Source organism: Euprymna scolopes, chromosome 1, assembly GCF_053919585.1.
Source record: "Euprymna scolopes isolate OS-2025 chromosome 1, ASM5391958v1, whole genome shotgun sequence".
Classification (NCBI taxonomy): Eukaryota; Metazoa; Mollusca; class Cephalopoda; order Sepiida; family Sepiolidae; genus Euprymna; species Euprymna scolopes.
In genome coordinates, this window is record NC_136482.1 from 72,226,489 (window position 1) to 72,252,681 (window position 26,193).

Consider the following 26,193-nt stretch of genomic DNA (forward strand, 5'->3'; position numbering starts at 1 on the left):
TCTCTCTGTGACTAGAAACATAGAAATTTACTTTTGTCAACAATCAGCATAATCAAATTTTTTTAAATTTGTAAAAAAGAAAATAATTAAAATGAAACAAAAATAATGATAATACTAAAATGACAGCAATCAAATCTATCTATATATCTATAAAAACAGAGATGTGTGTGCCACAGACGATTTCTGATTGGTTAATCCAATAATCACATCTCCTAAAAAACTATGGTTCGTAGGCTTTTAACGATACCATAAAATATTATGGCTTTATTTATTGTCCATCTTGGAAGGGTTTAATTTTTTCCTAACTTGTCATTTACAAATTAGAAAAATACGAAACTAACTTACAATCTAAAAATCGAACCTCCGACTCAACGTCCGCCATTCAGAAAGCAAACGCTGGACAGATTATTAGTACTACTACTACTACAAACAATACAGCACGAAAACACGCGCACACACGCACACACACTCACGTCCACTACCGTCCTTGGCTACGTCACGTTGTTATGGCAACACGATAAATACACAGTAAATTTTATTTTCTTCATTTCTACGCAAATATTACGCAAATGTAAATCATATAGAATATCTGTATGAATATAATTACACGTAATAGTTAAATAAAGATGATCATCGTATAAGAGAACCGAAAAAAAAAACTAATAGGGAATTTGTATAAAGTTGTATTTTCTTTTTAAATAAATAGAAAAAAGGGGTGTTGATAAGACTATCGATACTTATACAGTTTAGTGACGACATTAAAAAATGGAAATATTGAAACAAACATTTTATTGTACGTAACTGTTATAGACTGAAGTTCTCCGAGAAAAAATTTCACTTCATTTGATCAAGTAGTTTGTTCTTACAGCGAAAAACAATTATTTATCACGACGACGTCAACGTGGCCATTTTGGAAATGTACCTAGCAGAATACCTCCATTTTATGCCAAATTTCGCAATCTAGCCTTTTTTTTCTCGCCATATTGAGATGCGCACAACACATCTGCAATTTTTTTACGTTTTTTTTTTTTTAAATCTGGAATTTTTTTGCGTATTTTTTTTTTTTTAATAAGAATACTATTGAATATGCAAAGAAATTGAAGAATGCAAAGAATTGAAGAATTTTTATACGAGATTATTTTCGAAACATGCCCAGTTGGACACGCATGGATAACTTCGAAACTTCGTTTATTTACTTCTGTTACAAATTAAAAAAAACAAAAAACACTCCAAACATGGCATCTGTCTTCGCAAAAAAAAAAAAAAAATCTCATTCTGGTGGGGGGGGGGGGAAAGGGCTAGATTGGCCTAAAATGGAGGTATTCTGCTATGTGCGGCAGTTACCTGCCCTTGGGGAATTCCTGGGCCTGCAATAACATTTCCAAAATGGCCACGTTGACGTAGCCGTGATAAATCATTGTTTTTCGCTGTAAAAAAAAAAACTACTTGATCAAATGAAGTGAAATTTTTTTTCGGAGAACTTCAGTCTATAACAGTTACGTACAATAAAATTTTTTTTCAATATTTCCATTTTTTAATGTCGTCACTAAACTGTATAAGTACCAGACTATCAATACACACAAAAAAATATAGATTTATTTTTGGGTAAAGTTCCCCCGGGTTTTCCTTTCACTTCAGTAAATAATGGTCTTTTGTTATATATATATGGCGTACTATTATCCTTATATATATGATGTTTATGTTTATATATATGTATAGGTGATAGTGTCTGTGTGTGTCTGTGTGCATTTCCCTACGCTAAAACTCTGTCAATTTTAAGCCTACAGATTCGAAATTTGATATACAGGGTACTGAGATTTGGGTAAATCGATGTGATAGGTTTTCGACAGAAATTTGGCGATTAAGTGGTCAATATTCAACAATTAGACCTTTGAGAACTCTACCAAACTCCTCCTACAATTTTGGGTCTAAACACATGATATTTTATATATAGATTCCTTGGACATGGATCTAACTTATTAACTTTACTTGATCCCTAAACAATAAATGTTAAGAGGTCATAATAGGGGTCGAAATTTAAAAAAAATTGACCGTTTTTTTTTCCTCAGCATACACTTCAAAACACCTGGGCAACGCCGGGCACCGATTGCTAGTAAAATAATAAATGCCTAAATTCATAAAAAAAATTCCTATATTCACTGACTCAACTTATATCTAAAGGACTGTCATCTGTGCGTTTTAAAAAATCAGAATTGAACAACATTTGATGAAGGGATTTTTCACAAAATATTATGTTATACAAACTCCATCATCAACTGACACTGAAAGCAAGTAAGATTTATAATTAAAAAGAAGTAAGAGAAAAACATAATGATAAAAGGAGAACAGAAAAAAAATAGTCACTTTTTTCCTTCATCTTGTCATGCTTTCAGTTTCACATCTATCTGATATATTCTCACATTGTAAATTTTACATATATATATATATATAGAGAGAGAGTGTGTTTGTATGTGTATTTAGGCAGCATTTTTTCATTTAAGCAAAATTGTTAATAGTTAAAGTATGTTCCGTTTGTATCACAAATGTTTCCGACTCTTCATCAAATAATCATCAGGTGAAAAAAACAAATAAACAAAAAAGCTTGAGAAAAGAGAATTTCAAAAGATATCTGTGAAACGAGTGAATCAAGTCAGACGCCAGGAACAGCATAAAAAAAAGTTTCCTAGCGTCTAACTAGCCTACTTTAGGTTAGAAATGAATGTGTAGCATCACATGGCTCAAAGAAGGAGTAAGTGAGAGAAATAATGAGTTTTGGTTGGAAGTTTAAAGCTACAAGGTCCAAAAGAAATTACTTAAGAATTGATTATAAATGAAGTGGTCAGGCTTCAGAAATCCATGGTCACCGATATAGGCCCCTCCCCTGGAGGGTAGGTAATACAATACACCTCTCTCTCTCTCTTTATATATATATTATAATATGCAATATTTTTGTTGATATCAACAGTAATAAATTGAAGTGATTTAATGAAAAATTGATAAATTACTAAAATCTTATTTTAAATATTTGCTGATTATTTTCATAAACAGCATTTTGAATTGAACTAACTAGGACAAAAGATCTATCAACCAGGCATAAGTAAGAGTTTAAAAAGTGACTGACTGTTCTGTCCCTCCCTCTTCTGTCAGCAGCACCACATGTAGAAATTGAAGAGGGTGACTGCTTGCTCTTCCTCCCATTTCTTTACAGTCTTATTTAAAAGATAAATGCAACAGCAAACTTTGCAAAGCGATAGTGAGCTGGCAAAGACAGTCAATAGTCTAATAATTCTACACAATGGCTCAACTTAGATTTTTTCATTTATATATTTTCTTTTCCCCCCCCCCTCCCCGAGTCAGCTGAGATAGTGTATTTGTATTAGCTTTCACTTCTATTATTGAAGTTTTGGTGTTGCATTATCTCCCCTCCAGGAAAGGAGGATTTATCGGTGACCATGGATTTCTGAAGCCTGACCACTTCATTTATAATCAATTCTTAAGTAATTTCTTTTGGACCTTGTAGCTTTAAACTTCCAACCAAAACTCATTATTTCTCTCACTTACTCCTTCTTTGAGCCATGTGATGCTACACATTCATTTCTAACCTAAAGTAGGCTAGTTAGACGCTAGGAAACTTTTTTTTATGCTGTTCCTGGCGTCTGACTTGATTCACTCGTTTCACAGATATCTTTTGAAATTCTCTTTTCTCAAGCTTTTTTGTTTATTTGTTTTTTTCACCTGATGATTATTTGATGAAGAGTCGGAAACATTTGTGATACAAACGGAACATACTTTAACTATTAACAATTTTGCTTAAATGAAAAAATGCTGCCTAAATACACATACAAACACACTCTCTCTCTCTATATATATATATATCTATATCTATATATATATATATATATATATGTAAAATTTACAATGTGAGAATATATCAGATAGATGTGAAACTGAAAGCATGACAAGATGAAGGAAAAAGTGACTATTTTTTTCTATGTTCTCCTTTTATCATTATGTTTTTCTCTTACTTCTTTTTAATTATAATCTTACTTGCTTTCAGTGTAAGTTGGAGTTTGTATAACAATATTTTGTGAAAAATCCCTTCATCAAATGTTGTTCAACTCTGATTTTTTAAAACGCACCTTTAGATATAAGTTGAGTCAGTGAATATAGGAATATTTTTATGAATTTAGGCATTTATTATTTTATTTGATTGCTGTCATTTTAGTATCATCATTATTTTTGTTTCATTTTAATTATTTTCTTTTTTACAAATTTAAAAAATATTTGATTATGCTGATTGTTGACAAAAGTAAATTTCTATGTTTCTAGTAACTTCTAAAATATTTTTTCCGCTTTTCAATTTGTGTGTGTATGTATATATATGTATATGTATATATATATGTATATATATATATAATTGTCTCAAAACTTTCAGGACATTTCATCGCGGAATGTGACTATTCCATCTTCTTATACTTCTCAAAATGCTGTCCCCATGTCACGGCATAGTACAATTGCTGCAAGTAATAACCCCCAGAAGGACACAACCGTTTCTATCACAACTGGTGGTGACGTTGTGTTCACACAAAATGGTTTTGCAGGAGACGAAGTAAAAGGTTAGTTGTCTATTTGCTCTTTAATCAAATGGTGCATACTTGAAATTGTTTATAAAATGTGAATTCTCCACATTTTAGTGGAATTCCGCCTCATTTCATCCACAAAAAATGGATTTCACTGAAAGTGCTAGAATCTTTCATGGATGCGAGTTCTCCACTTTTTAATCAAAATTCACTTTTTTTTTTTTTTAAATTTTTTTTTTTAATGAGAAAAAGCTCATTTTGCCAAGTCACTAGAACCATACCTACTTACTTTTTGTCACTATTCGCCTAGATTTTAATTCTTTTCCTATCTTTCTCTTTCTTCTTCACTCATGTTACTTTTCTTTTATTTTTTGCCATCTTGCCTTCCTTTTTCCTCTTATGATAGTTCTCTCTTAAAACTGAAAATGTTAATTTTGCCATGAAGGTTAATGATTTCTAGAAGTGGTAGAGGATCTAAATGACTTGTTTTTCATCAAAGAATGATTTTCCGTCTCCTTACCCTCACATGCACATTCGGCGTCTGAACTGTGTATTAGATATATACCATGTAACTTTTGTAATAAAAACTTGGGTGAACAAAATAATTTATGAAGATTTATTTAGCATGGAATAATGTTGTATAACGACAACATGCTATTTCTGATTATCTGTAGACGTTAGAGTTCAAGAGAGATAATCTTCAACATGACATGTTGGATCGTTATCATTTTTGGTTTAATGTCTGTTTACATGTCGGCATATGTTGGACAATCGTTATCATTTTTGGTTTAATGTCTGTTTACATGTCTGCATATGTTGGACAATTTAAAAAAAATAACTTCCAAACTAAGCTATTTCTTAGATCTTTATTTATTGTTAGATCTTTATTTATTCCTCTTTCTCTCGGGTTTTTTATCACTTCTATCCATGTTTTGCTTGACCTTCTCCTGTGAACTGAACCTGCTACCTCAACTGTTCTACATCTACTAACCCAAGAACTTTTCACCCATTCTTTTAATGTTATTAAGCCAACAGTCTTTTGTCCTACACACATTTTTCAATTGGTGCATCATCTGAAGAGACCAGGAGTTCAGGTGTATTTGATTTTGGGAGCATTCAGGAACAATGCAACATTCTGGTATCTACACATTTTTTAATATTTTTTGCAGATATGTAAAAATTTAATATAGAGTATTGCACACACAGTTCCAGTGTTTAGACATGAAATCTGGAATGTATATATTGAGATTGCAAGGCATACGAAGAAGGAAAAATTAATAAAAAGTATAAATGCAGATGTAACATTGTGGGAGTGAGAGGATTCTTCGATTGCTACGGATCATTTTCCATTGACAGAGATATTGTCATTTCTCTGAAGTAGTGGATGATATCTATTTATAAAATAAATTATGGTGGTGATGTAGAATTCATCAGAGGCAAATTATTTGGGGTTTTTTTTTAGTAGTATTCTGCTTTTTTTTTATTTTAAAAAAGCAGATTTCTTTTTAAATCACTTTTGGTAAAAATCCATTTTTTATTTTTTTACCAAATTGCTAGGGCCTTACTTCCTTATTGTTATTTAGCTGGATTTTATTTCTCTTTCTTTTTAGTTCTCTCTTATCTCTGTTTTGTCTCTCTTCCTCTCTCTCCATTTTGTTTTGCTTTATGAAAACTGAAAGTGTTAATTTTCAAATCTAAGGCACCAAATGATGATGGTAGAAGAATTAGATAACTTTTGTTTCATCAAAGAATGACTTACTATTTCTCTCCTCAAATACACACGAGTGTACTTCTCATAATTTTGACTTCCTTAACTGATTGGAGTTGTTTTTTAGGCTAGCAGCAAAGTATAGTATCTTTTCTATACTTAGTGAGAGGGAAAGATCCTTTTAGATTTAGGCAATTTTTATTTATGTAGTAATCCTCTTTTGCAACTTTTTGGGAAACTGGATTTTTCCCCATATTAAAACTAGACCTCGTTTATAACTCTTCCCTCATGGGAAGGCAAAAACTAAATTATAGTAAAATGATGCAATTTTGAATAACAACTTCAGATGGGATTCGTTTAAGAAGGCTTTTATTTATATTTACTAAGATTGATATTTCACCAGTCAAACATTTTTGAAATTATTTTACTAGTGTTTTTCTACTTATCACTGTAGCACATTATCGTTCAAGTTGGTTTTAGTTATTGTTTTTCTTTAGTTGCTCTACACATTCATATTCATACGCATAGAGTAAGCCGTGACATTCCAGGTTAAGAAATTCATCTCAATTTCGTATTTGTTTTCTTTTGACTATTCCCATCCCGGAGTCATAGACATGTTGAACTTTTCTTTTTTTCTTCTCTTCATAGCTGAACTAATAGGAGAAATTAAAAAGAACCACAAATAACTCCATTAATTGCTCTAAGATTTGATTTACAGTAATTTTCAACAAATACATAAACATGACCTATATCATCTCCTCCTAACTCATGTATCATCATGGTAGACTCAAAACTCACATCCGATCACTTCATCAAATTCCCAGATACAGGAACTTTTTAGATTTTTTGCCACATACTTCCTCTCATGATGTCATATCCTGCCACATATTTCTAATTCTAAACTTTTAACTTTTTCTCATTGATGTGGATGGTCATTGTCAAGATATATTTCAGATCTAGATCTATTAATCAATTAAACATTTTTGATAATAGCATAATGTATGTCTTTGAAACAAATTAGATTAAGAACAAGGACAGCATAGAACATTTTTAAATGAATTTGAATAAAGTCAGCATTAACGATAAAAAAATTTATCATTTTGGGAAATATTTGAATAAAATATTTAGCAAAATTAATTTTTTTTATGTAATATCTTCAAACAAGGCCTGAAGCCACTTGATGTAAGAAACTAAAAGCAAGCGCAAAATTTGATCTGTATGTTTTAAAAGTGTAGATGTCTGTGCAAAAAAGAATTAGTGTGAGTTTACCCTAATTAAAAATATGGAAAAATCTTAATGATGGATGTACTCATCACAGAATTAAATTGTCATATTCCAAATATCATATAAAGTATTTTTTTTTAATTGAGAAAATCAAATTTTATGATGAAATGAGAACATTGTGTTGATCTGCCATATTTAATAAAGTTGTTACTCTTTCCCCTTAACAACCTCTCCAGAAATAAGAGATTAAAATCAGCCTTGTAATGGCTACACTTTACTATTAATCGCTAAAAATAATTTAAAAAAATTAATTTCTACATAAAAAACTATTTTATTTATTTTTTTTTTTTTTACATAGACGACACCACTTATCAAGGCCGATAGGCCACTCAAGGATAAGGGTTAAAGAGTGTACAGTAGTCAAAAGGACAATGTAGTAATCGATAGTAATGGAAGTTCGGTAAATTTGTTAACTTAAGTGGAACGGCTCATCAGAAACTTGTTCACGTTGGACTTGAAGACAACCATATTATAGACAGCTGGAAAGCAGGAAAACGGAAGACAATTCCACAGGCGTGCAGTTCTAAGAAAGAAGCTTTGATCATGGAATCTATGTTTAGGTTTAGGCACAGATAAAGAGTGGGGGGAATTATTGATAGTGTTTTCAGCTAGTCGAGTGTTTCTTGTGAAAGTTTGGCGAAGGAGGACCATAGATTGAAGCTCAGTCGAACACTTTCCATGAAAATAACGATAAATTAATTAGGTTGAATTCTAGATTTGCACTAAGGAATTTGTTTAAGGGTTAACTTGAGAAGATGGTAAAAAATGAAATGGCCAAAGAGACGTAACAAATAAATAATAATAATAAAATCTAATAATAATAATTACTTTATTAAAATTATCTTCAGAAAATCTAGTTTAGACATATGCATACTAAAAGCATCATCAAGGGAAAACTCGATATATGTTGCATACCTGTGAAAATGTTGTGAACTAATTTTTCATCTGATAGTTTAATATTACAAAAATTTAACTACATTGTTATACAGTTTGTAAAAATTAAAGCAATAAAACATACAATATTTGTTTTTAGACTCAATAAAAGCATACCATATTTTCCTATATATACAAGACTCCTGATTTTCTAAGAGTTTTTTGTAAATAAAGTTCATTGCAACTGCAAATTATTGCAAAAAATATCCATTTCAATAATAACAATGTAATAATCGTTTCTTTCTCACAATAATTCACTGTATACTGTTAGTGTTATCTATTAAAGTGGGTAGGTTGACTAGTGGGCATATCAGCTAGTTCAATTTGTGATTATGCAAAAAGTGTTATAGTCTCTGATCAAAAGGAATGTAGAAGTCATTACCTGATAGCAGCAAGTCTATGAAATGGCTGGATATGGCATGGTCAGCAGCTATGGGATTCTGGTATGAATTTAAAAGCAATCTTGGAAAAGTCAGTAAAGATGAAAAACAATGAATGCGGTTAAATAAGATAATAATCTGTTAAGGTGGTGAGCTTTGAAAATTGACTCTCTCTGTCATATATATGTGTGTGTGAGGGTTGCGATTTTGAGATGATGACGACTTGATGTCATTAATTATGACAGGAAGAGTGATGGATGATTCAAATCAACCCTCCATTCTCTAAAAGTGTGTTGTTTGAATTAATTGCATAATTATTATAAGAAAAGTGAACTATGGTATTTAATTTTCAGCAACAGGCTCAGGTCAGCGTGCATATTTGCAACAAACCTCAATCCAAGGAGAAAAACAGCATATTGGAGATGCATACACTCGGTTCAAAAACGTCAATCAAGGTATGATTTTAAATTGATTGAATGTTTAAAGTAGTAAATGATTACACAACACTAAAGCTTGAATCTTTTTTTGTTTTTATCTTGTTTGTGTGTCATTGTGCACATTTCACCTGTAATGAATGTTTTTGATGGTGGGAGATGTGTAAATAGTTTAAATAAAGGGTTAATGATAAGAGAATTTGTGAAATGACTGGAATGATGCTAATAATTAAAAGAAAGGAGAGTGAGAGAGGGTTCCTTGTGACATCATGTATTCAGACTTCATGAAATCTTTGGAATTTGTGATCCTTGTAAAACATCATTGTCAGCCTGCAGGGAAATAACAAAGAAGAACACTGTTTGTTAAGACACCAGTGGATTACTTCCCCTTAGACAGTGAGATCCAGACAACAGGATGCAAAAACATGCTTTCCTCCTGGTGGGCCAAATTCCACATGGGTGAATACAAGACTCTGTTCTAAACCCTAACACTATCTCATATGGTAGAGACCATCACAAGAGTGAGTAAAACCCTTTCATTGTATCTTTTGTTATGTTATTTTACTCATCTTTGTTATATTTGTCAATGTGTGAATAAAATTAGACATATTTTCTCCTCATTCAGTGTCCCCTATAGTTTCAAGTTCCTTGTATGTTTTTCCGTTGTAGAGAGATAAAAGTAATAGAAAACAAATACAACATGCCAATGTCAGTTAAGATAATATATATTAACAAATACTGATCTACCAGGTCACAGATTGTATAAAATTGATTTTATTCTCAGTAAAGGTATCAATATAAATAAAGTTATTATTTTTATATTAAAGTTAAAGAAGCAGACACGGTCACAATAAATATAATGATAGCACAATACAAAATATAGAGAATAAATGGAGTGGAGTTGATTTGAACACTGCTCATGATAACGGTTGCCCACACATTATGTGTTATCTCTTTGGTAGAAAAAGGGGTACTGGCTATTACTAACATTCGGGACAGTAGGGCATATTTCCTTATGTAATGCAAATAATTTGTTTTATATAATGGTATGCAAACATTTGGGGTAACACAAAGCAAATCATGAGTGGGTTTGGGTTCAATGGCAGAATGTATCATTTTGGCAGTGTCTGAGTCTTTTTTTTCATTCTCGCCACAACCACATTGCTTTTTTTTTCACTAAATACGTTTTTTTTTTCACTTTTCATTATTGAAATCGTTTCTTTGTTTTATATCTGTTTTTCTATCTTATTTCTTTTTTCCAGTGACGACCTTTATTTATTTTTTTCATGTTTGATTGCGTGTTTGCCATTTTTTTAATGATCACTTTCTTTTTTTACACTCTCGGTCAACCCAAGCATGTGTTATTGTCTTTTTTGGTATCTCATATATATTTAACTAATTCGTGATATGTTCTCTTGTTTCTTTCTATATAAAGTGTCTATATAACCATGGCTATGCCGTCTTGTGTATGTAGGTGTTTTCTAATGGCCTTTTTAAATCATCTAGTGGATATTGTAATTGTTTCTTCAAACTTGCCATGTGCATCTTCCCCATTCAATTATATACACAAGTCTTATATACAGTTTATATACATTTATACAATTGGCTGTGTATATACGCAGTTGAGCTCCTTTTTAAGGACCCTTAAGTTGTGTATAGTTCTTAGCTGTGCATGTTTTTCTTTATAGTTCTGTGGACCTATTCATCTTTTCTTTTTTTTTTTCTGTGTTTTTCTTCTCTCATTTTGTTTTGAGTGTACCCCAATTATTTTATGGTATGAGGTCACGAAAATGGTCATAGTAGCATTAAAGACAATGTACTATTGGGGGGAGGTTGTTTTTGTGATTATGTCTCATTATTATTAATGCGTATGTCTATGTATGTGATTGTGATATATCTAGTGTGTGTGTGTGCATATACATACGAAAATAAATTCACCATACTTTTTTTTGTTTCTTGGTCTTTTCTGGGATTGATTCCTCCTGTCACTGGTTGATGAGCTGGAAGGAATATCTGACGAAAACATAACACCAATTTTCTGGCACAGATTGTTTATTTTATCTGAGTGAGGGGGGAGTAGGGCAACACATCGTTGACTAAGCTTTCTTGCGTTTCTTTGTTTGACCCATTTCTGCATCCTTCGACACGTTTGTTTCGCCCAAAATCAGAAGCCAGACTGCACTTGCATGCGAGTGAAAAGATATCGTCCTCTCTTTCTTTCATGCTCTCTCTTTCTTTCCACGTTTTCTTTCACATGAACCGAATGACCTATTTCAAGTGTCACCGCTGACCTTAGCTCCAGTGTTTGACATACATCACAACTTAACCCTTTGAATTTTTTGCACTAACCAACCTGCACAACACACTCACAATTTTCAACATGGCGGCATAATCCGGGATAGATTATACATTATCGAATGATTACCAAATACAAAAGTTACTAAAGTATTATTGACAAAATTTGACTTTGAGTTCATGTCACTTGGTGTCAAATGATAATTTTATCGATCGGTTTAGTTATATAACTAGATAGGTATTTTAAATCATAAAAATAAATTTAGAGAGTTAAGTTTGAAAGGCAGATAAAGAAGGTCAGCATGTGATTTATTCTCCCAACCTTGACAATGTGGCCAATGGGCTGAGAGGAGAGTTTCGATGTCAGCTTTCTTGAGATTTAGGGGGATGCAGGTTTGTATTGAGATTTGCAAAGAATTGTAATTGGAACATTATTTTTGTTAATAAAGTTACAATTGTCAATTTTTGATATTAGTGACATCTTTCTGTCACATCCTGAATATTTTTATTGTATTTTAGTTTAATTTTGTGTAGCTATACATATTACCTAAACAACAATAATTGACTGTTTTGATGTCTCATTGTCATACTATTTTCTATTCCAGTAGCTTCTTTCCAAGAACTGCAGGCTTGTGGAACTCTTTCTGTTAACTTTTTCCTCCTAATAGACATCTGTGTTTGCGATAACCCTCTCTTATTCATGTGAACTTCTTATATCAAGTGGCTTGATCTGAAGCGATATCCATAAAAAAGTAAAAGAAAAAACAAAAAAACTTCCTTTTGAAGGCATTGATATAGCTGTGTGCTTTTTTTAGGATTATTCTAAAAATATTATTTTGTGAACATGTTTCATGAATGATCCAGTTTTGTATAAAAAATAAATAAAAGTTGATGTTAAAGATAGATTATCAAAAGGAAAAATGAAAGTCTAACCATATAAGATGATTAAATTTTATTGAAAACTTATGCTACCAAAAATAAAGTCAGGTAAAAATTGAGAAGTCATAGAGTTAAATAAGGTTCTGGTGAAAGAAAGGCATTTGTAAAGAGGATAGAAGTATGTATATATTCCCTTTGGTTGGTGCCATATGTGTTTAAGTATGTTTAAATGGAATAGGTAAAAAGATGTGTATGTATGTTAGCATGCTTGTTTTGTTTTGTGAGAGTCGATGAACTCTGTGTATATGTTTGAAGAGAGGTATGTGTGTTTGCATTCACTTGATATGCAAAAGTTTGTAAATGTCTAGATGAGTTTTTTGAGTTTTTGATCTAAAAGACCCAGGCTGGTTTGTGCCATGTGCACTAGTATTGTCTGTAGAAGAAAATAATAAGAGGAAGAATTATATTACGCATAAGATTTGATAGTGAATATCTCTTGCGTTTTGGTTGGTTGAAAGAAACTGCTGATTTGAGCTTTTGTCTAATTGAAAGTTAGTGTGTAAAAACGACATTCATTGCTATTGTTACTTCTAACCATGGCAATATAAAACTACTACTGTGATTTCTTTTTGTCCCTGTTTTTAATTCTCTCAATCATTTTTACCTCCTTTTTCACATTCTGTCAATCTAGCAGTCACAAGACATATATTTCATCAACACTGATCAGAAACCAAAGTAAGTGCTGTATACTGACCCAACCACAAATCCTATAAAGCAATTGTTTTTCTAGCCACAATTTCTTGCCTTTCAGCCTTCCTGTTGGTGAAAGTCCTTCTATTCATTCATTTAAACCATAGTATATATCTTTTCCTGAACAGGCGGACAGTCTTCCCAAAATACCAACAGCCCAGATTTGATTTCCATCTTGTTGGAAAAAGGTAATAAACTGAGAGAAACAATGGTTTTGTCGATGGCAGATGAATTGACGAACAAACCAGAAAAACGAAATTGGCAAAATTCAGAAACATCCCTTCCCATTTCAAGGTAAAAAAAAAAAAAATCTGAAAAAAAAAAAAATTATTATATATTTTTTTATTATGACTAATCAAATAATGGTGAAGGGTAAGGAATATTTTTGTTATTGATGTCACAAATGAGGCTGCTGTGAAAAGCTTTATTGGTAGACATATACATCACACTATAAATATCTTTGCTATTCAATAAAAAAAAGTGAAGATCTGTTATTTTTCCTGTGACAATCTGTCTCTCTACAATTGAATGTCCCATTATGTGAATGATTACTATATTTCCTATTTTCTAAAAATTCTGCACATCATGGATAACATTTTAATAACCTTGATTTATATATTTAACTAACGGGGGTACCTGGCGTTTCCCAGGTGTTTGTAGGTGTAAAAGAAAAAAAAAGTGTTAGTAGGGAAGGCAGTAAAGAAAGTGAAAGAAGACATGAGATCTTACTGCTACGCTGTGAGTCCATAGGAAGTGAAAAGTGTTCAAATTTAGCGATGCCAATCAAAAAGTTGATAGCAGAAACAAATGATGGCTGGAGGCCAGTTCAGCTTTCTACCGTTTCATTTATTTGTTTCCCCACGATGTTGGGGAAACCAAGCTGCTCCGGAAAAGGGGAGCTCTCAAATGAATAGCAATTGTCTGATATGAAGGGTTTTCCCACACATTGATCAAAGCTAATTGCTTTCAAGATGTCCCGGCATGAAAGGCTGGGAAGCTGCCTTTGCTTTCACTTTGGCTTCAGTTTTGCTTTTACGCAAAAACACCAACAAACATGCAAGACGATAGAATAGCATAAATTTCGTAAATCGCAGATATTATGATCTAGGGAGTATATAAAAAAATTCTAAAACATAGTCCCCCCCCCAAAAAAAAATAACCGACAAAAAAAGCCTTTGCTGAACATACAAAAATGCATACAGTGATATTTTATATATATATATATATATATATATATATATATATATATATATATATATATACTAGCAGGGTTGCCCGGATGTTTGGAGGTGTAAAAGAAAAAAAAGTTTTGGTAGGCAAGTAAGCTTGAACCCAAACCTTGAGGCAAATAGCCTAATAACTTACCGTGACGCTATGAGGGCAGAGAAGTGAGAATGATTGAAATTAAATGATTAAAAAGTTAAGTGATAAGTGTGTTAATTTAATGAGGTCAAATATCATGCCATAGGGAAATGAAATCCTGTACTTAACTTTGGCTGCAAGCTAGTTTCCCCCAAGATGTTTGGGAAAACCAGCTCCCCATAAAAGGGGCGTGTCCAAATGAATAGCAATTGTCTGATATGACGGGTTTTATCCCGCATTGATCAAAGCTGGTTGCTTTTCTGGACCTCCCGGCACGAGTGCCAGGTAGACGCCTTTGTTTGGATTCAGTTTCGCTTTTATACTGAAAAGCCAAACAAACATGCGGAGAATAAGAAATATCGCAAAAATAGTGTAAAAATTGCTCTAATAAGATAGACGCAATCCCGTTTCATAAATCACAGATATTATAATATAAGAAACGGTAACCGTCCCGAGTGCCCCCCCCCCTCCATCTAGAAGCCTTTGCCGGACATACAAAAAATGTGCGCACACATTTTGTCTTTTATATATATAGACAACTTATTTTAGATAAATTTGAACAAAATCCAAATCCTATGATTTTGCTTCTAACTAGAAGTATAATATTATTATTCCTGTATTGTGTTTTTATGGTTGAAAATAAAGAAAAACAAAGCAAGTTGTAAAAAAAAAAAAAAAAAAAAAAAAGAAGTGATATCTATTACAACAACAATTCATAAACAATGTTTTCTGATTCTTTCAGGTAAATCAAGTAGGGTGGGGGCAGGGGAAAAATTTCAGTGATGAAGCATACAAATGAAATCCTGACAACAGCATCCTCGTGGCTTGATGTAAAGATGCTGCTATAAAAATAAAGATTTTATTTAATTAACCACCTTCTCTCTTTCTCTGCATTGAGACTTCAACTGATCTGATAAAGTCATATTTCTATTTGAACATTTTTGACTAAAACTCATTAATTGCCAAGAATACACTTATGAATTTTACATATTTTGATTCAGTATCACCCCAACCTGCTTATAGTAAAAATCAAGAAACAATAACAATTTGCTTAATAATAATAATAACAACAACTTGCGGGACCTATGAAAATTCTACAGGGGACTCATTCATATGTAATATATTGATGTTGGCATTCTGTAAATGTTCAGCGTAAATGAAGATCCTCTGATATTATTGTAGCTCTTTTGTTAAAACTGCAAAAATATTTATCTAAGCTAGTAGGGACGGCCGGCGTAGCCTGGTTGTAATGTACGCTTAAATATGATATTTTAATTCTTGCAGATTTCATATGTGTTATTATAGACTTCTATTGATTTATATATATTATAAAGTTGCGATTTCAAAGATAAAAAAAATATATCCATATGACTTGGGTGCATCAGCTTAAACCAAAACTTATGAAAAAATATTTTTGTGTTATATATATATATATATATATATATATATATATATATATATATATATATATATATATATATACTTGAATTCCTTCAACTATAATTGAAACCAAAACTTATGAAGAATTCTTGATAAAATTATTGATAAAAAAATAGATAACTGGAGTGCCATCAGCTATAATCGAAACCGAAACCAAAATTTATGGAGACTTCGTGGTAAAATTATTTATTACAAGAAATGCAAGTCCATAACAAATGACATTCACTTGGATGAAAGCATGACACGCAAACTAAATAACACACATATCCTATTAATATATAGATAATCAGCCAGTGTCATTCCTTTGATGGAGACTATTGCCTCACATTTTCTCAACACTGGTTACCAGAAATAGTGATTTTTATGATGATGTCATGTTCTTATGAGACTGTCTCGGTGGCTCAACAAACAAAGTGAAATTACCATGTGATATTTTCACATCACTGTTTCATATGTTATTACTTTGGCATCAATGACAGCTCATCGATCATGTTGTCTGATTAAGACAGTCAATTTGTGACTGCGTGTTTCTACTGTAGTAGATGTGCAAATATGATTTGTGCTTTGTTGGCTAAAATGAGATTGTGTGAATCAGCAAAATGGAGGTTATGTGTGGCATTGTTGGTTCAGACGCCATACCTAAAATTTTTGTGTGTACAACGTTCATTCACAATAATAACGGCATGATTATTTAAATCTTCAGCAATAAACATGGTAGAGTCCTGTGGCATATCAGTCAGTTGCTGATTATTTTTTGCTTTTCATTATATTGAAGCATTTGCAAAAGTGTGCGCATGAATTAGAGAGAAGGAGGCAGTTGAAAAGAAAGGTAGGTTTGAAAAGTATTTAGACTAAAGAAATGTTTAAAGAAAGAAGTTACACACACTTTTTTACGCTTCTATTTTTTATATCTACCCCATTCTGCAGAGTAATTTATAAAAATTTAACTGATAATAGTACAAATTTAGTTATTAGATGGGTATTTATCTTTCTCATACTCTTAGAAATGTGACACAAGGGTTTGGAAAGGAGGAATGAAAAGTCAACACCCCTGTTATACAATTTACATGTAAAATTTATTGTTTAAAAGATCTAAATTTTTCATACAATACTTCATGGTCTGAAAGATGATTTCTTCTGCCTTTTTTCCTTACAGAAGCAACTCGTATGGTAGCCTGCTGAGGGAAATTCTTAACACTGAAGATTGTGCAACTCCAAATGAAGATTCTGAAGATCGAGTCATTAATCTAGTTTTAGGACCTGAACATGAAGAACTGGTAAAAATATTTGAATTTCAATCTTCCAATATTTAAAAATAGAAGTGAATCATAAAGAACATATGAAATTCATATTAATTAGTGAACAGGTGTGAAATGTTATTACTGCCCTTTCATGATGACATACCAGTTATTATCAGAGTTAGGCAATATTTAGATGAGTGACCCTTTCAGAATACCAGATGCTGTAAAATAAGTAGTTGTACAAGTTACTTTCTTTAACCATCATTATATTTGCTTTAACATTTGTTTTGCAGAGTAGAATTCATTGGGGAGGCATTTAGTATAACTTTTTAATGTTATGTAGTAATTTGGAAAGAAATTAACACTAGCACTGTCATTCATTCTTTCAATTGAGCAGCTTTTAAAAAAAACTCACCTATTTCAGGACAATTTTTTTCTTTCAAATTTTTCTCTCAGGTCCATTTTTATAACTTCCCCCAATGTTTACCTTGGCTTTTCCATGCAAACTGATCTTGCTACTTCAACTATTCAATGCATATTAATCCAAGAACTCTCCTTAATTCTTTCAATATGACCAAGCCAACAAAATGTCCTGTTCAGATTTAATCTCCCTCCGAGGTCATCAGATCTAAACCTGTCTTTAAAAACTCTCATTACACATCTATCATATCATTCTTATATCATCTCTCTCCATGTAACATATATCTTCTACCCTCACTAACCAGGTTTTACTTCCATAGATCATCACTTTGCACACATATGTCTGATCAACTTTTCTCTTGGTCGACAGTGGCAATGCTCTGCTAGTTAGTAATGACAAGTTTCCTGATCTTACTTCATCCACTCCCAACTCTTGCTATCACACCAGCATCAGTTCCTCCTTGTGCTTTAATGTAACAAATTCTGGTGCTTTTTTTGGTATTAGAGTGAGATATGAAAATCAAAATATTGAATTTCAAATAAAACCAATGGAATCTACTTAATTGTCATGTCGCAATAATTAAAATATCCAAAAAAAATTACAAAAAAACAATAAGGTAGAAAATTATTAATGAAAACAGTTTTTGAAGACAATAAGCAAAAGTTTTGCTAAATTGGCCAAAGAATTTCTAGTTTTCAGAAAATATTTACTTCCCTTTTCAAGCTCTCTGATTTCTTTTTTTTTTTTTTTTTTTGCAAAACTCAATTTTCACTAATTTGTTTGCTATTGTTCCAGAAAACAATTTTTACAGTACGACTAAAAATGTCTGCTTTGAACAAATGAAAATTTCTTACAAATGTAAAGTCATCTCACAGTAACAAAATTCCATCATAATGAATGCAATAATTATTAAATTCAGTAACACTGAGTAAATTCCCATTTCATTGCAAACACATGTTTGATCGACTTTTACCTTGCTCTGCTAGTTAGTCATGGCAAAAGTTCCCTAAACTTATTCCATCCACTCCCAACTCTTGCTATCACACCAGCACTAGTTCCTCCCTGTGCTCTAATGTAACAAAATCTTTGGTGCTTGTTCTGAAAAAACAAAAATAAAATAAAAATCTGTATGATGTATATACCTGTAACAGAAAAAGAATGTACACCAAAAATTGTGTAAATTAATCAAGTGATTTTATTTTTAAATAAAAAAAATCTAATTTTGTGGCTAAACAATAAGTGATGATCTCACAATGCCATCTTCAAAATAGTCTGAATGAACAAGGGAAATAATTTAAAATCGAGATTTTAGAAAGCCATTCTGAACATGGGGAGGGGGCATTGAAAAAAAAACTCAGATTTGCATAAAAATGATTTTCTTTATATAAATAGAACTACTTGATCAATTTATGTGACTTTTGTTGTACAACATTTTCTTTCTGTTATGGGTATGTATCTTATACAGATTTTTCTTTATTTTTATTTTTTCATGATGTAGAGGGATAATTTTGAACAAGCGCTAAAATTTCTGGACAATCTCAATTTAGAATCTCCATCTTTTTAAAGGAAAATGTTATATACTTAAATAAAATCTTTTTCCAGTTCAACTTAAACTGTTGCAATTCAATAAATGATGTATTACTATTACATGAACAACTAAGTATCAAGTAATTTAATTGTTCCCATTCTTGTTTGTTCAAAGTAAACTATACTTCCCCTGAGCTGTGTTCATGTTCCGTTCTGTTCCCTCTCGATCTTCCGACCACTTGGTTGTATCAGTTAAGATAAAAACGAAATGCAATAAGTCTTCAGACCACCGTACTGTATATCGATACTATACGGCTGATTGAGATAGCTTCCGTACATTTATATCTGATCTACCCTTACTTTCCATGTTTAAAAAGGATGTGTCCTCCATAGTATCAGACCTGACCGAATGGTTAATTGTAGGCATAGACCGATTCATGCCATCCAAAAAATTCCAACAAAAACCTAATAGCCAGCCATGGTTCTCCCCAGAATGTGCTGCTGCCATTGCGCACAGAAATTACTTTTTCCATAGCTACCAACGTAATAGATGCACTGTGACTAAAGCTGCTTTCAGGACTGCCAGCAACCACTGTAAAAGAGTAATAAAAAATGCAAGAGAGCTATATGCTCGGTCCGTTAAATCGAAAGTAACTGAGTAGCGGCTTGGTTCCCACCAGTTTTGCCAAATAGCAAACAGGATCCTGAACAGAAGCATGCATTCTATCCCAACCATCATCAATGGGCCTGAGGTCATCTTGTCAGCATCAGACGAGGCCAAACTATTTGCCAAGAACTTTGCAGCTAATTCTACCCTATGCGACGAAGGCCATCAACTCCCCATATTTCCTCCTATAACAGACAACACGCTATGCAATATCCGTGTGAGGTCACTAAGCTAATCAAAAACCTTGATTCCAATAAAGCAACTGGCCTTGACGGCATTCCAATTATAGTGCTGAAAAAGTTTCAACCAGAACTTGCCCCCATAATTACAAAACTGTTTAAGCATTGCCTTAAAGAGAAATGCTTCCCAACACCCTGGAAAACCTCATCAGTATGCCCTGTATTTAAGAATTCAGGCAATAAGTCATCTCCCTCTCAGTACAGACCAGTAAGCCTCCTGTGTGTCATGAGGAAGTTGCTGGAGTCCATATTAAGTAAAGAAATAGTCAACCACCTCAACAGAAATAACCTTCTTAGTGACATGCAATATGGTTTCCGTTCTGCCAGATCTACAGCAGATGTGCTAACGGTTATATCTCGTAGGATTAGTGAATCTCTAGACAAAAGCTTCCTCTCTAGGGTAATTGCTCTTGATATATCAAAAGCCTTCGATAAGGTATGGCATAAGGGCCTACTTCACAAGATTTCCAGCTATGGTATAACTGGAAATGTTTTCTCGATCATTAAATCATTTCTCTCTGATAGGCTCATAAGAATAGTGGTTGATGGGCAGAAATCAGAGGCCTGAAGTATTAATGCTGGAATCCCTCAGGGGTCCATCCTGGGCCCAACTCTCTTCCTGATCTACATCAATGATCTCCCAAAACACATACTTAAATTATTTGTTGACATCTATGCTGATGACACGACCATCTATGGCAACACATCAAAGGTCGTAAATGACAAAATTCTCTCTGATTCTCTTTCCTCTGATCTCGAGCACGTGGTACAGTGGGGAAGAGGTTGCTGGTTACTTTTAATGCATCTAAAACCAAATTCCTGTCTTTACATCATCAACGCTCTGATCTCCATCTGGCATCAATTGAAATGGATGGCTCTCAACTAGGGGAAGCTCCATGTTTTGATAAGCTTCTGGGCTTGACCTTTACTCCTGATCTGAAATGGAACACGTACATTAAGTCTATTGCCAAGGTCGCTGGAAAAATGGTAGGATCCTTCTACTGTTCCAGAAGATATCTCGCTGCTGATGCAATTCTCTATCTATGTAAAAGCTAAGTACGTCCAAGGATGGAGTACTGCTGCCACATCTGGGCAGGAGCTGCTAAAAGCAGCCTATCCTGCCTTGACAGAGTACAAAATAGGCTTAGTGGGGGATGCCCTTTTCTCTTCCCTGCAACTTCTCTCCCACAGGAGAGACATTGTGAGCCTGTCTTTGTTTTATCGTTACTTCCATGGTAAGTGCTCGTCTGAGCTCCAATCTCTAGTCCCCCCTCACCAATCTTTCACGAGGAGCACCCGTCTAGCTGAAACCACTGTCAAAACTTTTGCCCACTCTTTATCTGTGCCAAAACCAAAACGTAGATTCCACGAACAAAGCTTCTTTCTTAGAAGTGCACGCCTGTGGAACTCTGTTCCGTCTGCCTGTTTCCCACCTGACTACAACCTGGATGTCTTCAAGTCCAATGTAAACAAATTCCTGATGAACCACCCTCTTAAATAAGACACTTTATCAAATCTCAACACTAACATACTGTACACGCAATAACCCTTATCCCCGAGTGGTTTCCGGGCCTTGATAAGTGGTGACCACCTTGTAAAAAAAAATAAATAAATAAAAAAGTACATACGCATGTACTTGTATTGAAAGCATATATTTTCAATGTGTCATCATAAGTATATGAAACCCAAATTTTGTTTTCACTTTATCTAAAATTTTTTAATGTGGTCATATAGCTTTTTGCAAAACATAACTAATAATTATTTTTAGTAGCACAATTAGTTGCAGAATTACGGCTATTCAGAGTTTGTTGGAAATTAGAAAATTTTCTATCTTGTCTGCTATTGTTCCAGAAAACAATTTTTACAGTACAACTAAAAATATCTGCTTTGAGCAAATGAAAACTCTTTACAAATGTAATGTCATTTTGTAGTAAACAAAAGTCAATCATAATGAATGCAATAATTATTAGATCAAGCCAACTTAAACATTGAATAAGCTCCCATTTCATTGCAAAAAAACCTGACAACAATGATACAACATGATATAACTTTTTATTTTCAGTAATTAATAGTAAATCAACAAAAACAACTTTGATTTGGACCATTTACAAACAGATGGAAGCAGAATTTGATTTCAATAGTTTCATTCAGTGAAGTTTTAACTTGGACATTTTGGGTGAAAGATAACTTAAAACACTATGTTGAGTCTATCAATGAGTAATCGATTTTAAGGTAACACATCAGGAAACAAAATTGCACTGAATGTGGGTATGCCTTATTTATAAAAATAATAAAGTAGTGATGGGAGGATTCCAATATTTTTCCAAATTCCAATACAATTACTGATTCCGTACTAAATTCCCGATTTTGTTTCTTTATAAATCTAAAGATTTAACTAATAAAGTTATTTTTCCCGGTTAGCATAAAAACACATGTTAGATGTGTATATATTTTCTCAAATGTAAAAACAAATGTGTAAGGAGGGGGGGGGTATCTATAGATTTTAGCTACTGGTAGTTTAAAATCAATAAATATTTATTATTTTAATATTACTACCAGCAGTTGAAGATTTTGCTTTTAAGCAAAATCAAATAAGAAAACATAATTAAAGGAATCGTTTTTGGCATCGGAAAATATGTAACAAATTTTTCCAATTCCAATATCGATTCCGATACCCCAAAAAGTTCCCATTTTTTTCCAATTCTTGATTCTAATTAACCATCCCAACACTAAAATAAAGATACACAAATCAAACAATGCCAGAATGTAAAAAGTTAAAGGAAGAATTTAGTGTGTTCCGCAATTCATTTTATCCATCATCTGAAACTAACTTCTCCTTCGCCATCTTTACTCTGGCTTAAAGAGAAGACATCTTATTGCAAAATCATTAAAAAAAATATATTAAAGAACTTTGTAAATGCCTAAAATTAAGTGATAATAGAAGTATTATGTTTTTCATAAGACTGTATTCTCATCAGTTCTTTGTTATTAATAACTTGAGTGTATCACAGTTCCATGGCTGCGAAACACTTATTACAATCTTTTAAAAAATCAATAGACTTTAAATAAGATTAAAGAAAACAAAAGATTAATTAACAAGAAATCTATTATAGAATACATTTCTTTTTCTTATGTATGGTGTTCCTCCCTCTATCTGGGCAATGCCTCATACTCTTATCATCTAGTCATGGTTGTGGTAGTGTCATGGATCTTCTTGACGCTCTCGCACCATCTTGCTCTATCCTCCACACCACGTAGGTCTTCATCGGTGCATTGTTAGGTGTATCAGAATTTTTGTAGGAATTTTTGACACCCCTAACACGAAACTGCGAATAAAATATAAAAATCTCGTAATTTCTCTGTTAAAAGTGGGTTATTTATTTTCTTTATGGATTATACTTCCAAAATAAACTATTAAAGTTGTTTTAAAAGTAATAGAAATATTTTTTTTTTTTTTTTTAAAAACAGTAATGAATTTTCCGAACTCAATATTTTTCAATTTTTAAACTTTAAAAATCTATCAAAATTTTTCTATTGATTCTATTTTTACGATATTTTCAGGGTCAATGTGAAATTTTATGTTCTTTCCAATAAACCGAATATAATATTTTAGACAAACATTTTTTTTTTTTTAATTCACGGCCCCCCCCCCCATTTTCAAGTGTCTGTTAAAAAGTAAATAATTAATTTACTCACAAATTGAAGCGAAAAGGTCAATAAATAATATATTCAAATTTAAAACAACAAAAAAAGTCGTGTTTTTTAGAATTTTACCTGTAAAGTTTGAAGTTTAAAACCTTTTTTTTTAAACCACGTTATTTGTTTTTTCTTTTTTTTTTTTTTTAAATGGAACCTTGGTCCTTGCTCCTTTAATTGAAAAAAAAAAATTAGGGCTTGAATTACATTTTTCGAGGAGTTATAAGCTTGGAAAGACAGGGGGTCGAATAATTCACGCTTCCCATTTTGAAATGTCTATTAAAAAGTAAATAATTAATTTATGTACCAAAGTCTTATATATCACAAATTGAAGAGAAAAGGTCAATAAATAATATATTCAAATTTAAAGCAAAAAAAAAGAACTGTTTTTTAGAAATTTACCTGTAAAGTCCGAAGTTTAAAACCTTTTTAAAAAAAAAAACACTATTTTTTTGTTTTGTTTTTTAATGAAACCTTGGTCCTTGCTCCTTTAATTGAAAAAAAATTAGGGCTTGAATTACATTTTTCGAGGAGTTATAAGCTTGGAAAGATGAGGTGGAATTATTCACTATTTTCACGAAATTTCTGACACACCTAGTGCATTGTGAATCCTTTGATAGTTGCTTGATGAAGCTTCTGTGTGGTTTCCCTACTGAGCTACTGGCATCTGCAAAAGAACATTGCTGATAATTTCATCCTTAAATCTTCAACAGTGACCAGCAAATCTGGTTCTTCTCTCATAGATCAGGGATGAAATTCAAGAAAGGTGTTTGTAGTGTTGTTCTCTTGTTTGGTGCTACCTCCAAGAAATGTTAAGAGCAGCTCTTAACATTCTGATGTCCATACTTTCAATATTCTTCTCTACTCTTTTGATAAAAATCCAGGTATTACTTATATATACGAGAACTGATGTAACAATGGCTTCAAAGAAGTTATATTTCATCTTGATAAGAAGATTTGACTAACAGATTGCTTTCATCTTGTTCTGTGTAGCACAGACCTTGCTAATTTTGCACATTTAGTTAACTTTCTGTACAATTTTACTTTGCCATTTACTGTAAAGATAGGTAAACACATCAAGACTTTTTTTTTTCTTTTTTTTAAACAAATCCCATTTTGGGAAAAGATGTTTCTACATTTGTTCAGGAGAATATGCTGTTTTGCTTGTGTTAACAGGAAGCCTAGTACAGTTTGCCATGTTTTTTTTTAAATGGTATAGTAGAGCTTCTGCTTGTTTAATTGGGTCAGCTTAATGTGTTCTAGTGTAAACATAAGTATCACTTTTTCAAATTCTAATATAATTTTTGATATTATTTTCAAATTGAAAATTATAATTTTTTTAGGTTTTTAAAAATCCTGATGAATCGAGTGTATCCAGTTTAGAAATGAATGAAAGTGATATCAGTGACCCTCTCCATGAATCGGATATTTTGCAAGATTTGTTTTATACAAACCAGGTACAAAAAAATATTTTTATATTCTTTCATTTCATATATTGTATCCTGTAAAACAATTTACAAAGTCTTTGATTAATGTTTTAATGGATGCTCTTTACTTCAATGCTTTAAATTGTTAAACATTCATTTGCTAATTTTGTGTATTGATTGAATTAAGGTCATTAATTTTTTTTTTTTTTTTTTTTTCCATAGAAACAACTTGTCAGTTTTTAATAAAAATTATTTATTTAGAATATTAAAAAACATGATCACATCACTAATAAAAATGTTTCCAGGTAGAAGGTTCAATAAAATATTTGTATTAAAAAAAAAAATATAATGAAACCGTTAAATCAAGCCAGACATTTAGTAATAGTCATATTTATATTTATTGATAAATTAATTTCCTGCATTAAAGAGAGGAAGTAAATAGTATCTATATGCCATAATTTTTTGATGAAAACTGTTAAGTGTTGAGACATTATGTTGAACAAAGATGGCAGCAGTAAGTCAAATTGGCGAAGGATCAATGCAGTCACAATTTTGAATGTTGAGTAATTCTTAGTAACAAAGATGGCAGCGAAGAATCAATGTAGTCACAATTCAGTCATTTCTAGACAGAGGTTGACAGCAAACTGAATTGAATCCAAAATTTGATATTTTTTATAACTTTCGTTCGAGGCTTCTGATTAGTTGGTTGTCATAACCGTGGTTGTAAAAACGATTGTCAAAATAATTGGAGTCATACCCTCGCCAGTAATCAAAAACATTTTTAAATAATCCAAGATTAATAAAATATTTTATCTTATTTTAATCATATAATTGATTTTATTTAATTTTTCATGTGGTGAAAAAAGTTTCCTTATTTATAATTACTATTTTTTTAACATAAGATTGATGAAAACAACCCTGGTTTTACTT

General features: G+C 32.1%; 1 protein-coding gene across 3 annotated transcripts in view; it reads left to right on the forward strand.

Moving 5' to 3' along the window:
• The window catches only part of LOC145239868 (C2 domain-containing protein 3-like), a 176,473-nt gene that overhangs the window by 22,381 nt on the left and 127,899 nt on the right, over nt 1–26,193 (forward strand). For 2 of the 3 annotated variants that reach the window (XM_080103482.1, XM_080103537.1), the window contains exons 7-11: nt 4,436–4,616; nt 9,239–9,340; nt 13,372–13,537; nt 17,202–17,322; nt 25,180–25,293. In XM_080103482.1, the coding sequence (XP_079959608.1) occupies nt 4,436–4,616; nt 9,239–9,340; nt 13,372–13,537; nt 17,202–17,322; nt 25,180–25,293 (684 nt within the window). The remainder of the gene's footprint in view (nt 1–4,435; nt 4,617–9,238; nt 9,341–13,371; nt 13,538–17,201; nt 17,323–25,179; nt 25,294–26,193) is intronic. The other variant, XM_080103596.1, reaches the window with a different exon arrangement.